The sequence below is a fragment of the Garra rufa genome, chromosome 2 (assembly GCF_049309525.1).
Source record: "Garra rufa chromosome 2, GarRuf1.0, whole genome shotgun sequence".
In the NCBI taxonomy this organism is placed as follows: domain Eukaryota; kingdom Metazoa; phylum Chordata; class Actinopteri; order Cypriniformes; family Cyprinidae; genus Garra; species Garra rufa.
The window spans coordinates 1,774,143-1,788,348 of NC_133362.1; the positions used below are offsets into that span (position 1 = coordinate 1,774,143).

At 39.5% G+C, this 14,206-nt stretch overlaps 1 protein-coding gene across 1 annotated transcript in view; it reads left to right on the forward strand.

Annotated features, from left to right (window-relative positions):
- The window catches only part of adgra1b (adhesion G protein-coupled receptor A1b), a 219,889-nt gene that overhangs the window by 68,722 nt on the left and 136,961 nt on the right, over nt 1–14,206 (forward strand). Inside the window, exon 8 of the mRNA XM_073834524.1 lies at nt 11,314–11,478. Coding sequence (XP_073690625.1) covers nt 11,314–11,478 — 165 coding nt within the window. The remainder of the gene's footprint in view (nt 1–11,313; nt 11,479–14,206) is intronic.

A 14,206-nucleotide genomic window follows, 5' to 3' on the forward strand; every position in this document is an offset into this window, starting at 1 on the left:
ACTCTAAATATGTCAAAACTTGATTTTTTATTAGTAATATGCATTGCTAAGAACTTAATTTGGACAACTTTGAAGGTGATTTTCTTAATATTTAGATTTGTTTTTTACCCTTAGATTCCAGATATTCTAATAGTTGTATCTCGGCCAGTTATTGTCCTATCCTAACAAACCATACGTTAATGGGAAACTTATTTATTTAGTTTCAGATGATGTATAGACCTTAATAAAAAAAAAAAAAAAAAAAAAATGTTGACTAGTTTTGTGGTCCAGGATCACATATACCTTTTCAATAAAACTGCATACATTGAAATGAATAAATATAAGAATCTGCATCTGTTTGAGTCTCTTAATCAAAAAAAAAAAAGAGCTGTTTTTTCCTCCATATTCTCACTATATCAGATTTTATGAGCTATAAAATCTGATGGATCAAATATGTGACCCTGGACCAAAAAAATGGTCTTAGTAGCACAGGTATATTTGTAGCAATAGCCAAAAATACATTGTATGGGTCAAAATGATACATTTTTCTTTTATGCCAAAAAATCATTAGAATATTAAGTAAAGTTCATGTTCCATTAAGATATTTGGTAAATTTCCAAGTGTAAATATATCAAAACTTTATTTTTTTTATTAGTAATATGCATTGCTAAGAACTTCATTTGAACAAATTTAAAGGCAATTTTCTCAATATTTTGATTTTTTTGCACCCTCAGATTCCAGATTTTCAAATAGTTGTATCTCGGCCAAACAAACCATGTATGGACAATACAATATTTGTCGCAATAGGCAAAAATACATTGTATTTTGTATGCAAAACATAATTTTGTATGCAAAACGTAATTTTTAATTAATAATACGCATTACTATGAACTTTATTTGGATAACTTTAAAGGCAATTTTCTCAATATTTACATTTTTTTGCACCCTCAGATTGTAGATTTTCAAATAGCATGTATTTCGACCAAATATTATTTTAACCTAACAAACCATACATCAACGGCTTTTTTATTTAGCTTTCAGATGATGTAAAAATCTCAGTTTCAAAAAATTGACCCTTATTACTGGTTTTGTGCTCCAGGGTCACATATAATACTCAACAAAAATAGATAAGATGAAGAAAGCAAATGGAGCTGAATTTGAGTTGATCTTGATTTGAGGATAAATATTTCTTTTGACTCTCTCCATTTCACTCACACTTACACAATCGCTTGTTCTCTCTGATGATTTTTGCCTCTCTGGGCTGATTGGCTCTCCGGTGATGTGATGTGGTAACCATGGCGACTGAAGTTTAATTCTCTCATTATGGCTCCGTTTGTCTGACGAGGGTTTGTGTCAGTCTCTCAGGTTTGAGAACAGACAGATGAGCAGACAGACACACTGAGTGACTTGCTAGACGCACAAAAGTCAATTAACGATTTCAGTTCCAGCTAACTTAGTTTTTTTTTTTTTTCTATTGAACGTATTCATTCACTGCTTTAAAGGAGTAGTTCACTTCCAGAACAAAAATTTACAGATGATGTCAGCCCATTGTCATCCAAGATGTTCATGTCTTTCTTTATTCAGTCGTAAAGAAATTATGTTTTTTGAGGAAAACATTTCAGAAATTATCTCTATATAGTGGACGTCAATGGTGCCCATGAGTTTGAACTTTCAAAATGCAGTTTAAATGCGGCTTCAAAGGGCTCTAAACCATCCCAGTCATGGAAGAAGGGTCTTATCTAGCAAAACGATCTGTCATTTAATTATATACTTTTTAACCTCAAATGCTCGTCTTGTCTAGCTCTGTGATGCGCATGCGTACTCTGTGCACTCCAGTTCAAGAAAGTTATGGTATGTCGAAAATCTCATATTCTCCTCCAACTACAAAATCGTCATGTGCTTGCTAATGAGCTGTGGATGGTTGCCAAGGTGTTTCTATGCCGTTGCTTGTTGCTGATGTGTTATTGATGGTTGCTAGGGTGTCGCTATACAGTCATTGTTTGACAGGGTGTTGCTATGTGCTTGCTAATGCATTGTGGGTGGTTGCCAAGGTGTTGGTAAGGGGTTGCTGGTCGCTTATGTGTTGTGGGTGGTTGCCAGGGTGTTGCTATGCAGTAAGTGGTTGCCAGGGTGTTGCTATGTGCTTGCTAATACGTTGTAGGGTGGTTGCCAGGGTATTTTTATGCAGTTGCTAATGTTGAATGGTTGCCAAGTTGTTGCTATGTGGTTGCTTGTTGGTTATGTGTTGTGGGTGGTTGCCAAGGTGTCGCTATGCAGTTGGTAGTTGCAATGGTGTCGCTATGCAGTGAGTGGTTGCCAGGGTGTTGCTATGTGATTGCTAATACGTTGTGGGTGGTTGCCAGGGTATTTTTATGCAGTTGCTAACGAGCTGTGGATGGTTGCAAAGGTGTTGCTATGTGGTTGCTTATTGCTAATGCATTGTGAGTGGTTGCCAAGGTGTCGCTATGCAGTCAGTGGTTGCCAGGGTGTTGCTATGTGGTTGCTAATGCATTGTGGGTGGTTGTCAAGGTGTTGCTATATGGTTGCTTGTTGCTTATGTGTTGTAGGTGGTTGCAAAGGTGTCACTATGCAGTTGGTGGTTGCCAGGGTATTTTATGCAGTTGCTAATGAGCTGTGGATGGTTGCCAAGTTGTTGCTATGTGGTTACTTTTTGCTTATGTGTTGTGGGTGGTTGCTAAGGTGTCGCTATGCAGTTGTAGTTACCAGGGTGTGGCTATGTGTGTGCCAATGTATTGTGGTTGGTTGCCAGAGTGTTTCTATGTGGTTGCTAATGAGATGTGGAAGTCCTCGGCTTCGATTGTTTAGAGCCCTTTGAAGCTGCATTTAAACTATATTTTGGAAGTTCAAACTCATGGGCACCATAGAAGTCCACTATATGGGGATAATTCCTGAAATGTTTTCCTCAAAAAGCATAATTTCTTCACCACTGAAGAAAGAAAGATATGAACATCTTGGATAACAATGGAGTGAGTACATTATCTGTAAATTTTTGCCCTGGAAGCAAACTACTCTTTTAATGCGTTTGTTTTTCTGTTTCTATGTGTACAACCTTTTACATAAACTGCTGTTGCCTTCATTGTTTTTCCAGCGCAAGTATTCAGTTCTCTTGACTGTCTCACATAACCTGCTGTTTATATAGTGCAGACAAGTGTGTAACTGCTCTGTAATCCCATAAAGCCAGTGTTCACTTCATCATCATGATCTAATGGAGCCTCGGAGGTGAGCAGAGACTCCATAAGCAGCCAATATTTGCTCGACCTTTAGAGGAACATGGAAATTGTTATGATGAAATAGTCAGTGTCTCATGCTTTGGGCTGAAACCTGAGACAAACATTAGATCAACCTTAAAGCAAGCTCAAGTAGCCTTGTTTACGTTGTCATTGAAACTGCTGGCAGAAGATATGCTGCTAGCATTTTACTTTGAGCCTTTGTGTATTATGCATTATTAATGGTTATTAAAGAGTATAATGCATTATATTTATTCATAATGTGCATGCATTATATCTTGTTGTAAATAATTATAACCAAATTTAAAATACATAGTGTAACAATGAATTGATAAGTGTCAATAATGTATTAACTGTGGTTACAATTATTCATAAGATTGTTCAATACATTCTATTGTGCATTACAAGGCATAATTACTGCATTAAAACTACTTTTATAATGCATTATACATAAAGGCTTTACCAAAATGTTCAACTCATTATGAGCTGCATTAAAGAAATGGTGGTTTCTAGTGGGTTGCTATGTGGTTGCTATGCATTGTGTGTGGTTGCCAGGGGGTTGCTATGAGGTTGATTGTTGCTAATGTGTTGTGAGTGGTTACCAGGGTGCATTGTGGGTGGTTGCCAGGGTGTTTTATGCAGTTGCTAGTGTTGCTATGTGTTTGCTTGTTGCTGATGTGCTGTGGATGGTTACCAAGGTGTCGCTATGCAGTCAGTGATTGCCAGGGTGTAGCTATTTGCTTGCTAATGCATTGTGGGTGGTTGCCAGGGTATCACTATGCAGTCAGTTGTTGCCAGGGTGTTGGTATGTGCTAGCTAATGTGTTGGGGGTGGTTGCCAGGGTGTTTCTATGCAGTTGCTAATGAGCTTTGGATGGTTGCCAATATGTTTCTATGTGGTTGCTTGTTGCTAATGTGTTGTGAGTGGTTGCCAGGGTGTAGCTTAGTGCTTGCTAATGAGCTGTGGAAGGTTGCTAAGGTGTATCTGTGTCATTGCTCGTTGCTGATGTGTTATGGATGGTTGCTAGGGTGTCACTATGCAGTCAGTGGTTGCCAGGGTGATGCTATGTGCTTGTTAATGCAATGTGGATGGTTGCCAGGGTGTTTCTATGCAAGTACTAATGATCTGATGGTTGCCAAGTTGTTGATATGTGGTTGCTTGTTGCTTATGTGTTGTGAGTGGTTGCCAGGGTGTTGCTATGTGCTTGCTAAATCATTGTGGGTGGTTGCCAGGGTATTTTATACAGTTGCTAATGAGCTGTGGATGGTTGCCAAGGTGTCGGTATGCAGTTGGTGGTTACTAGGGTGTAGCTATGTGCTTGTTAATGTATTGCCAATGCCAGTTAACATACACAATAAAAGCACAGTATTTTTGTGTATTTTATATTATTTTGTTTTGTTTAGATTTTTCAGTATGGCTTAAAATATTTGTATAGACTTTTGATGTCTGTCTTAATCTGGCTGTAATGTAAAATGAAGATCAATCTGCAGCTCTCAACCCTTTACTGTTCACGTGTCTCTAATTATGGCACTCGCAACACTACAGTTACAGGTTTGATTCCCTGGGGATGATTTTGCTATTAAGATGTATAGCATAAATGGACTGTAAATTAGCCTGGAAAAAATCCAGACCCTAATCTATTAAGATTAAGGATCTGGCATCGAGCAATGAAAAGGGCCTAACTCGAGGGGCGGCACCAAGCATGCATTTGAAACTCTCACTGCACGCAATTGGATAATGCCACGACCAATCACTAAGTTTTCACTAAGCCCCATACGCTTAGCTACCAGCGGAGCTAACTGATAGATTAAACTCTTGCTGTATCCAGCCGGCAAAACAGCAAAAACGTCCTTCTTGCAAAGGAACGATTCGAGCGCAGTTTTCTGTTCCTCTTTTATATGAAAAGCCAAGTCTAACTCGTTCATTGTAGCGGCCAAAGCCGTTTCAAACAACTGGTGTTCATCTCATCTTTCAGTGTTTACTAAATGATTCCGGACGTCGCAACGCTGTCGTCATCAGCTTAGCTCGCTTCTGGCCCGCCTACATCAGATACACCGATTTGATTGGTTCCCAGAACTGCTTACGTAATGCAGTAACGTGCATCATTGCTCGATGCCAGAGTGTCTTGCAGAGACAATTCAAATTGTGCTCTCGCGAGACCTCTGGATTTTCAGGGTAACTGTAAGTCACTTTTTTACAAAATTAATGTTTTATTAACCACAGCAGTGATTTAAATGTTTCTGAGTGTGTTTGTGTCCTGTAGTCTTTTAGTCTTCAATTTGTTATTAATATTTCATGTTTATTTATCCGTTGTTGTTCAAGCTTCAGTGATACTGACTTCATGAGTGTCTCTGTAGTGGGCAGAACTATTTTCACGTTCTGGGTTTTGAAATATTCATCATTGAAGCCCCCCGACTTCAGCACTCACAGGGCTGTTATTATTCTCAGATTGTGAAATATCAGTACAGGAGAGTAAATGCTGCTAATGAAGTGCTTTGGAGATGATTGTGGACGGCTGGACAATAGAGCTCTGTTGTGTGAATGTAGGTCACTGTGTGTGTATGTGTTCTCACTGATGCTTGTTTTTCTCTTGTTTGGACACATACAGAAAGCATTTTGTTTTGAAGAAAATGTGAGACGTGCATGCAAAACTGCATATGGGTGGTCGCTAGGCTGTTGCTATGTGGTTGCTTGGTTCTAATGTTATGTGGGTGGTTGCCAAGGTGTTGCTATGCGGTTACTTGTTGCTAATGTGCTATAGGTGGATGCCAGGGTGTTTCTGTGCAGTTGGTAACTTGTTGTGGATGGTTGTCAGGGTGTTGCTATGTGTTTGCTTGTTGCTGATTTATTGTGGGTGGTTGCCAGGGTGTTGCTATGTGGATGCAAATGCATTGTGGGTGGCTGTTGGGGTGTTGGTATGTGGTTACCTGTTGCTAATGTGTTGTGGATGGTTGTCAGGGTGTGCTATGTGGTTGCTTGTTGCTGATTCATTGTGAGTGGTTGCCAGGGTGTTGCTATGTGGTTACCTGTTGCTAATGTGTTGTGGTTGCCAGGGTGTTGCTATGTGGTTGGTAATGTGTTGTGGGTGGTTGTAGGGGTGTTGCATTGTGGTTGTTTGTTGCTGATATATGATGGGTGGTTGCCAAGGTGTTACTCTGTGGTCGCTAATGTGTTGTGGGTGGTTGTGGGGGTGTTGCTTTGTGGTTGCTTGTTGCTGATATATGGTGGGTGGTTGCCAAGCTGTTACTCTGTGCTTGCTTATCTGTTGTGGGTGGTCGGATTGTTGCTGTGTGGTTGCTAATGTGTTGTCTGTGGTTGTTGGGGTGTTGCTATGTGGTTGCTAATGTGATGTGGATGATTGTCTGGGTGTTGCTATGTGGTTACCTGTTGCTAATGTGTTGTGAGTGGTTGCTAGGGTGTTGCTATGTGGTTGGTAATGTGTTGTGGATGGTTGTCGGGGTGCTACTCTGGGGTCGCTAATGTTTTTTGGATATGGTTGTTAGGGTGTTACTCTGGGGTCGCTAATGTGTTGTGGGTGGTTGTTGGTGTGTTGCTATGTGGTTGCTAATATGTTGTGGGTGGTTGTTGGGATGGTGCTATGTGGTTGCTTGTTGTTAATGTGTTGTGGGTGGTTGCCAGGGTGTTTCTATGCAGTTGCTAATGTGTTGTTGGTGGTTGTTGGGGTGTTGCTATGTAGTTGCTTGTTGCTGATTTATAGTGTTTGATTGCAAGGGTGTTGCTATGCAGTTACCAAATGTGTTGTGGGTGGTGTCAGGGTGTTGCTATGTGGTTAAATTTCGCTGATTTATTGTTGGTGGTTGCCATGGTGTTGCTCTGTGGTTGATAATGCATTGTTGGTTTCTCAGGCTGTTGCTATATGGTTGCTTGTTGCTAATGTATTGTGGGTGGTTGCTAGGGTGTTGCTATGCAGTTGCTAATGTGTTGTGGGTGGTGTCAGGGTGTTTCTATGCATTTTTTTTTTTTTTTGCTGATTTATTGTTGGTGGTTATCAGGGTGTTGCTCTGTGGTTGCTAATGTGTTGTGGGTGGTTGCCAAGGTGTTGCTGCTGTACGGTTGTTAAAGTGTTGTGTGTGGTTTTCAGGGTGTTGCTATGCAGTTGGTAATGTGTTGTGTGTGGTTGCCATGGTGGTGCTATGCAGACAATGATGTGAAATATATATATATATATATATATATATATATATATATACACACACTCAATCTCGAGCTCGCCTAGAAGCAAAAGTTAAGATATTAAATATATATTTTTGATTCTATGACAAATTGATTTTATTCCTCTATTGCAAGTCGCTTCGGATATAATTTAATGCAGTTCCTCATGTTGTTCTAAATCTGTATGACATTATTTATTTTGTCTAACACAGCAGGAGATGTTTGGCAAGGTTTATTTTATTTGTGTTGGTTGTTTATATTTCTGCTTGTGTCATATCATTTATTTGCCATCATATGAGCGCAGAGCATCTCTTGTGTCTCTTTAGGGCAAGCACTCTGTTATTTTTGGCATGTGGTTGCCAGTTTCATGGGGCACAAGCACAGTTACTGGTCACAGAGCTCTGCTGCGCGCCACAGCTCTTCAGAGCGCTCTCTGAGCCATATGTGCTACAGATGGGTCAGTCTCTAGTGCTGCCTGCCGCGGGCCGGTCCAAGGGTCCGAGGTCATTAATCAGGGCTATAAATGCTGCTGGACCACAGCAGAGAGGAATAATGTACCATAATCAGACCTCATCAGAACATCAGGATGATTTATGCTGCTTTTTACCTGGATAATCTCCTTGATAGACATTAAAAATTGCTGCATAGCACTTTGTATTTTAATGAATTTCTCCTAAAGCATGCCTCTAATTATGACATGCTACTTGTAAACTGCTTTTAAAGGATAAATGTGTATTTTCCCTTTTTTTGACTGAAGGAGGGACCTGAGTTACATCGTAGAGACTTAGAAATGGACTCCTAATGTGCTGGGCACAAGCACCTGGCACACTTTAGCAACCTAACAACACCCTTGGAACCACCTTGAACATGCTAGCAACATTCTTTGACCACCTAGCTCATCCGTAAACCTTCCTAGTACACCTTTGTAACCACCTAATCTAGCACACCTTAGCAACTTCATAGCAACACCTTGGTATTTACTCACATTTTCAGAAAAATTACAAATCTGATTATTTCAACAACCTAACAACCACTGTGCAGCTATACAGAAACATCCCATGAACCACCTAGAACACCTTGGCATCCACTTAGCAACATCTTGACAAACACCTAACACACCCTAGAAAATACATAGCAACACACTGGCAATCACCTAGCAACACCCCAGTAAACCATCTAGCATACCTTAGAAACTACACATCCACTTAGCAACACCCTAGCAACCATTGTAGCAACTACTGTACACAGGAACCACTTAGTAAAAGCAACCACTTAAAATAGCTTAGCAACTACACAGCAAGACCCTGATATCCACTTAGCAACACTCTAGCAACCACCTAACAACACAGCAACAGTCCAGCAAAGAAACACCCTAGCAACCATTTAGCAACCACCTAGCATTTCAGAGAAACATCTCAGCAACCATCTAGCACACCTTAACAACCACACAGCAACACCCTGGCACCCACTTAGCGACACCCTAGCAACCACCTAGCAATTACACAGAAATAACACAGCAAAGAAACATCCTAGCAACTACACAGCAACACTCTGGCATCCACTTAGCAACACTCTAACAACTACACAGCAACAGTCCAGCAAAGAAACTGGTATCCACTTAGCAACACTCTAGACTCCACCTAACAACTGCACAGCAACAGTCAAGCAAAAAACACCCTAGCAACCACACAGCAACACCCTGGCATCTACTTAGTGACATCCTAGCAACCACCTAGCAATTATATAGAAATATCCCAGCAACCACGTAGCACACCTTAACAACTACACAGCAACACCATTGCAACCACCTAGCAACTATATAGCAATAGTCCAGCCACCACTCAGCAACAGTTCAGCCACCACTTAGCAAATACACTGAAACAAACCCAGCAACCACCCAGCACAAATTACCAACTCCACAGCAACACCCTGACATCCACTTAGCAACACCTTAGCAACTACACAGCAACAGTCCAACCACCACTTATTAGCTACACAGAAACATCTCGGCAATCGCTCAGCAACACGCTAGCAACCACACAACAACACCCTGGCATCCAGTTAACAAACACACTGAAACAACCCACAACCTCCCAGCACACATTACTAACTACATCCACTTAGCACACCTTAGCAACTACACAGCAACAGTCCAACCACCACTTATTAGCTACACAGAAACATCTCGGCAATCGCTCAGCAACACGCTAGCAACCACACAACAACACCCTGGCATCCAGTTAACAAACACACTGAAACAACCCACAACCTCCCAGCACACATTACTAACTACATCCACTTAGCACACCTTAGCAACTACACAGCAACAGTCCAACCACCACTTATTAGCTACACAGAAACATCTCGGCAATCGCTCAGCAACACGCTAGCAACCACACAACAACACCCTGGCATCCAGTTAACAAACACACTGAAACAACCCACAACCTCCCAGCACACATTACTAACTACATCCACTTAGCACACCTTAGCAACTACACAGCAACAGTCCAGCCCCACCACTGATTAGCTACTGAGAAACATCCCAACACATGCTTAGCAACACCCTAGCAACCACACAGCAACACTTTGGCATCCACTTAGCAACCACAGAGCAACACCCTGCCATCCACTTAGCAACACCCTAGCAACCACCTAGCAACACCTTGGAAACTGCAACTTCATAGCAACACCTTGGTATTCACTCAGATTTTCAGAAAAAGTACAAATGGTTATTTCAGTAATTTATGTCATGCTGATGCCATAAAAATTGGTGAAGAATCACACACAGCTGCTTTAACACTGGTTTGGGCCAAATGTAAATCTTCTAGCCGACTACAAAACTGACAATTAAAGTTGAAGAACAGTCTGCTGTGAAAGAGTTTAATCGATGTTTAAAGACACAAACATCAGCCTCCACACACTCAAGTGCAGAATTAAAACTGACAGTCATTATATCAGCGAACCAGAGTCAACATTTCCTGAGGAGAGCCAGTGTGTGTGTGTGTGTGTGTGTGTGTGTGTGTGTGTGTACCTGGTATTCATCACGTTGTGGGGACCAAATGTCCCCACAAGGATAGGAATACCAGTAAATTTTGACCTTGTGGGGACATTTCTCAGGTCCCCATGAGGAAACAGGTTTATAAATCATGCACAATGAGTTTTTTTGAGGAAGTAAAAGTGTGCACAATCTCCTGTGAGGGCTAGGTTTAGGTGTAGGGTAGGGTTAGGGCGATAGAAAGTACGGTTTGTACAGTATAAAAACCATTGCGCCTATGGAATGTCCCCATAAAACATGTAAACCCAACGTGTGTGTGTGTGTGTGTGTGTGTGTGTGTGTGTGTGTGTGTGTGTGTGTGTGTGTGTGTGTGAGTGTGTGTGTGTGTGTGTGTGTGTGTGTGTGTGTGTGTGTGTGTGTGTGTGTGTGTGTGTGTGTGTGTGTGTGTGAGAGTGTGTGAGGGATTACGGACTTGAGCAGTCGCTGTCTCTCTCTCTGAGCCTCTAATCATTTTTACTGTGAAAGATTTGAGCGCGCTCACTGAGCCACTTACTATTCCACAGCCAGCGTTTGCATGCATGTGTCGTTCGCGTCCCTCAATGTTTCCCTCGAAAATGCTGTAGAAACGCAGAAACAAAAACTGTCGGAAATTCTACAGTATATTAATAATGCAAAGCTGAATATGAATGAGTCCGAATAACCTTAGTCTTGTGTTTTGCTGTCGGTATCACGTTGATGGATTTGCTTTTTAATTAAACAGCCACTCAAACAGAATTTAATGTGCATTTTTTTATGCACCATTTATCAGTGCTATTTGAATAGATGCTGAATACAAAAGCTCATGTTCTCGACTGGTTGTGTTAAAGTGGCTCATGTTCAAGTGTGACTCAGTGTCGTCTCACCCTCGTCTCGCAGCGAGCTCATCCTGTCCAACATCGACGCCGGCGTTTCTGGTAATTGGCAGTGTCACGTGACCAGTTCCCGTGGCAACAGCTCAATCGGAATGGAGATCGTGGTGCTGGAGACGACGGCATTGTACTGCGCGGCCGAGAGGGTCAGTAGCAACAAGGGCGACTTCAGGTGTGTCCACAGCTACAGACATCGTCACAACATCACACACACACAGACGTTCCTGCACCAGAGCACCAGCTTAAAGGAGAAGTTTACTTCCAGAACAAAAATTTACAGATAATGCACTCCGTTGTCATCCAAGATGTTCCTGGGCCCAACCCTGACCTGAGCCTGCCCTTGTCCAGCAACTTATCAGAACAGAGCCCATGTTACAGCCATTAAAATTGTTCAGTTTTGGATTCTAGTGGCAAAGTGCCAGATTTTGTTTAGTTTCTTTATAAAGTTAATTTAGAAATATGTTTGGAACATTTTATGCTTGTTAAATTCAAGGTTTTGTTTTTTAAAGTAACGACCAAGCGGTCAGCGGCAATGAGTTGAGCATGTTTGATCAATTTATCCTTCTCAAATCAACACGACTTGCTTAAAATAAAATCTGTAGACATAAAACATTTGATGAATGTGACAATATTAATTTAAACATTAAACCTAGATAAATGTGCGCTGTTAGACGCAGATCCAATCGTTTGTGCGGAGAGTGAAAGCTAAAGAACACTTTGCAGGACATTGAAGCGGCAGCGTGATCACTTGCATTTTTTTCTTAATAACAGTGAAAACCTAAAATACGCCATCATTTTTGCTCATAAAGGTAAGAGTAATACCTCATTCGGAACTGCAAAAGGTCTACTTTTATTTGTGTGCACTCACAATATCAACAAAACATTGTGCTTTTGTAAAATAGCTAAAGAAAACATAAAATGTTAAAGTTAAACATGAAGGCCCGGTTTCACAGACAGGGCTTAGACTAAACCAGGATTAGGCTATAGACCAATTGGGACATTTAAGTAATTTTTATAAACATGCTTAGAAAAAAAACATTACTGATGTGCATCTTAAAACAAAAAAAGGCACTGATATATTTTTTAAATCAGTCAGTGCAACTTTATTTCAGTTGAAACAGCTCAGACTTACATTTTAGTCTAGGACTAGGCTTAAGCCCTGTCTGTGAAACCGGCGGAAAAAGTTAAAGTTAGTTAAATACATTTGATATATTTTATATAATTTAATGACTACATCCTTTAAGCTTTATCTTGAGCGGTAAAAGCTATTAAATAGCCTATATTTAACCAACACAAACTTGTTACTGCTGTAGTTGTTTTACTCTGAATTTAGTCTGATTCATTTAATGCACAGCTGTTTTTTTCAGCAAATGTTTGGTCTGGTTATTACTGTCAATCATAGCAAATGCGATTTACTCACATATTTTTTTACACACGCGTTTGTCATTCTTGAAACGGTATACATGGACGTTTGGTCCTCTTAGACAAACAAAACTTTTCTGTGATTGTGAATTGATTATATAGAGAAAACAAGCAAAGGACATTGTTTATTCTATTCTATTACAGAAATAGAATAAACAAGGAAGTAATCTTTGCCTGTGGTCAATTGTGTTCAACAAAAGAAACAAACTTGAGGGCATGTAAATAATAACAGAATTTACATTTTTGGTTTAACTATACCTCTGAAAACCACATTAAGATTCTGTGATTTGTGATGCTTCAGTGCCTCTGTTGTTTTTTTAATGTCAGATCTCCGACTGGTGCTTTTATAGCTCCATATTTCTGTGTTTATGCAGCACACGACTGTAATGGGCTGGAAAATTAGCCTGTTGTTAGCAGAGAAATGAGTGTTATTTGTGCATTACTGATAACAACAAACGGACACTGTTTATGTTCACAAAATGTGTGAAGCGCACCAAAAGACACTGCTTTTCTAATGTTTGGGGTCAGAAATAATGCTTTAATTCATCAAGGATGCATTAAATTTATCAAATGTAATAGTAAAGACATTTATAATGTTCTAAAAGATGTCCATTTCAAATAAATGCTGTTCTTTTGAACTTTCTATTCATCTGCAAATCCTGAAAAATAAAATGTTTTGCATTTTTTCACAAAAATATTGTGGAGCAGCAAATCAGCATATTAGAATGATTTATGAAAGATCATGTGACACTGAAGACTGGAATAGTGGTTCTGAAAATTCAGCTTTGACCAGATCAATCAATTACATTTTCACAAAATAGCTATTTTAAATTGTAATAATATTTCAAAATGTTCTCTACATTTTGACTGAATTTTTACAGTATTATTGCCTCCTTCCTTCCAAATATGACAAAAAATAGTAATGTAATTGTAATTATAAATAATAATAAAAAATAATAATACTATAATTAATATAATACAATAAATAATATATACTAAAATTATATATTATAAGTATATATTATAATAATGATAAAAATGTAATTAAAATGTAATTAATGTTTAAATATGCACTAATTTGCATACATAGTGCAAAAATCTAAACACTGGATGAAGTCAGTTTCAAAATTCTTGTTTCGTTCTATTTGACATATTAGAGTCAAATGATTTTATAGAAGGAATTTTGGGAATCTCATTTTCTCGCTCAATAAAATTTAATATGAAAATTATAAATGAACAAATCCTTCTGTAAAACCTTTAGGATATAGATAGTATAGATATAGATAATAAATATGTAAAGGTGTGTGTAAGTCTCTTACTGAAGTGGAGATTTATGGCTCAGTGCTGGAGAAAAAAACTCATTTTGAGAAAACGGCCTTCAAAAATATAGATTGAAATTGAAATCTCACTGTAAAAAGTGATTTGTTAATATTACTTAATTAAATTGTGCAATCTCGTTGCCGTAATTCCATTAAGTA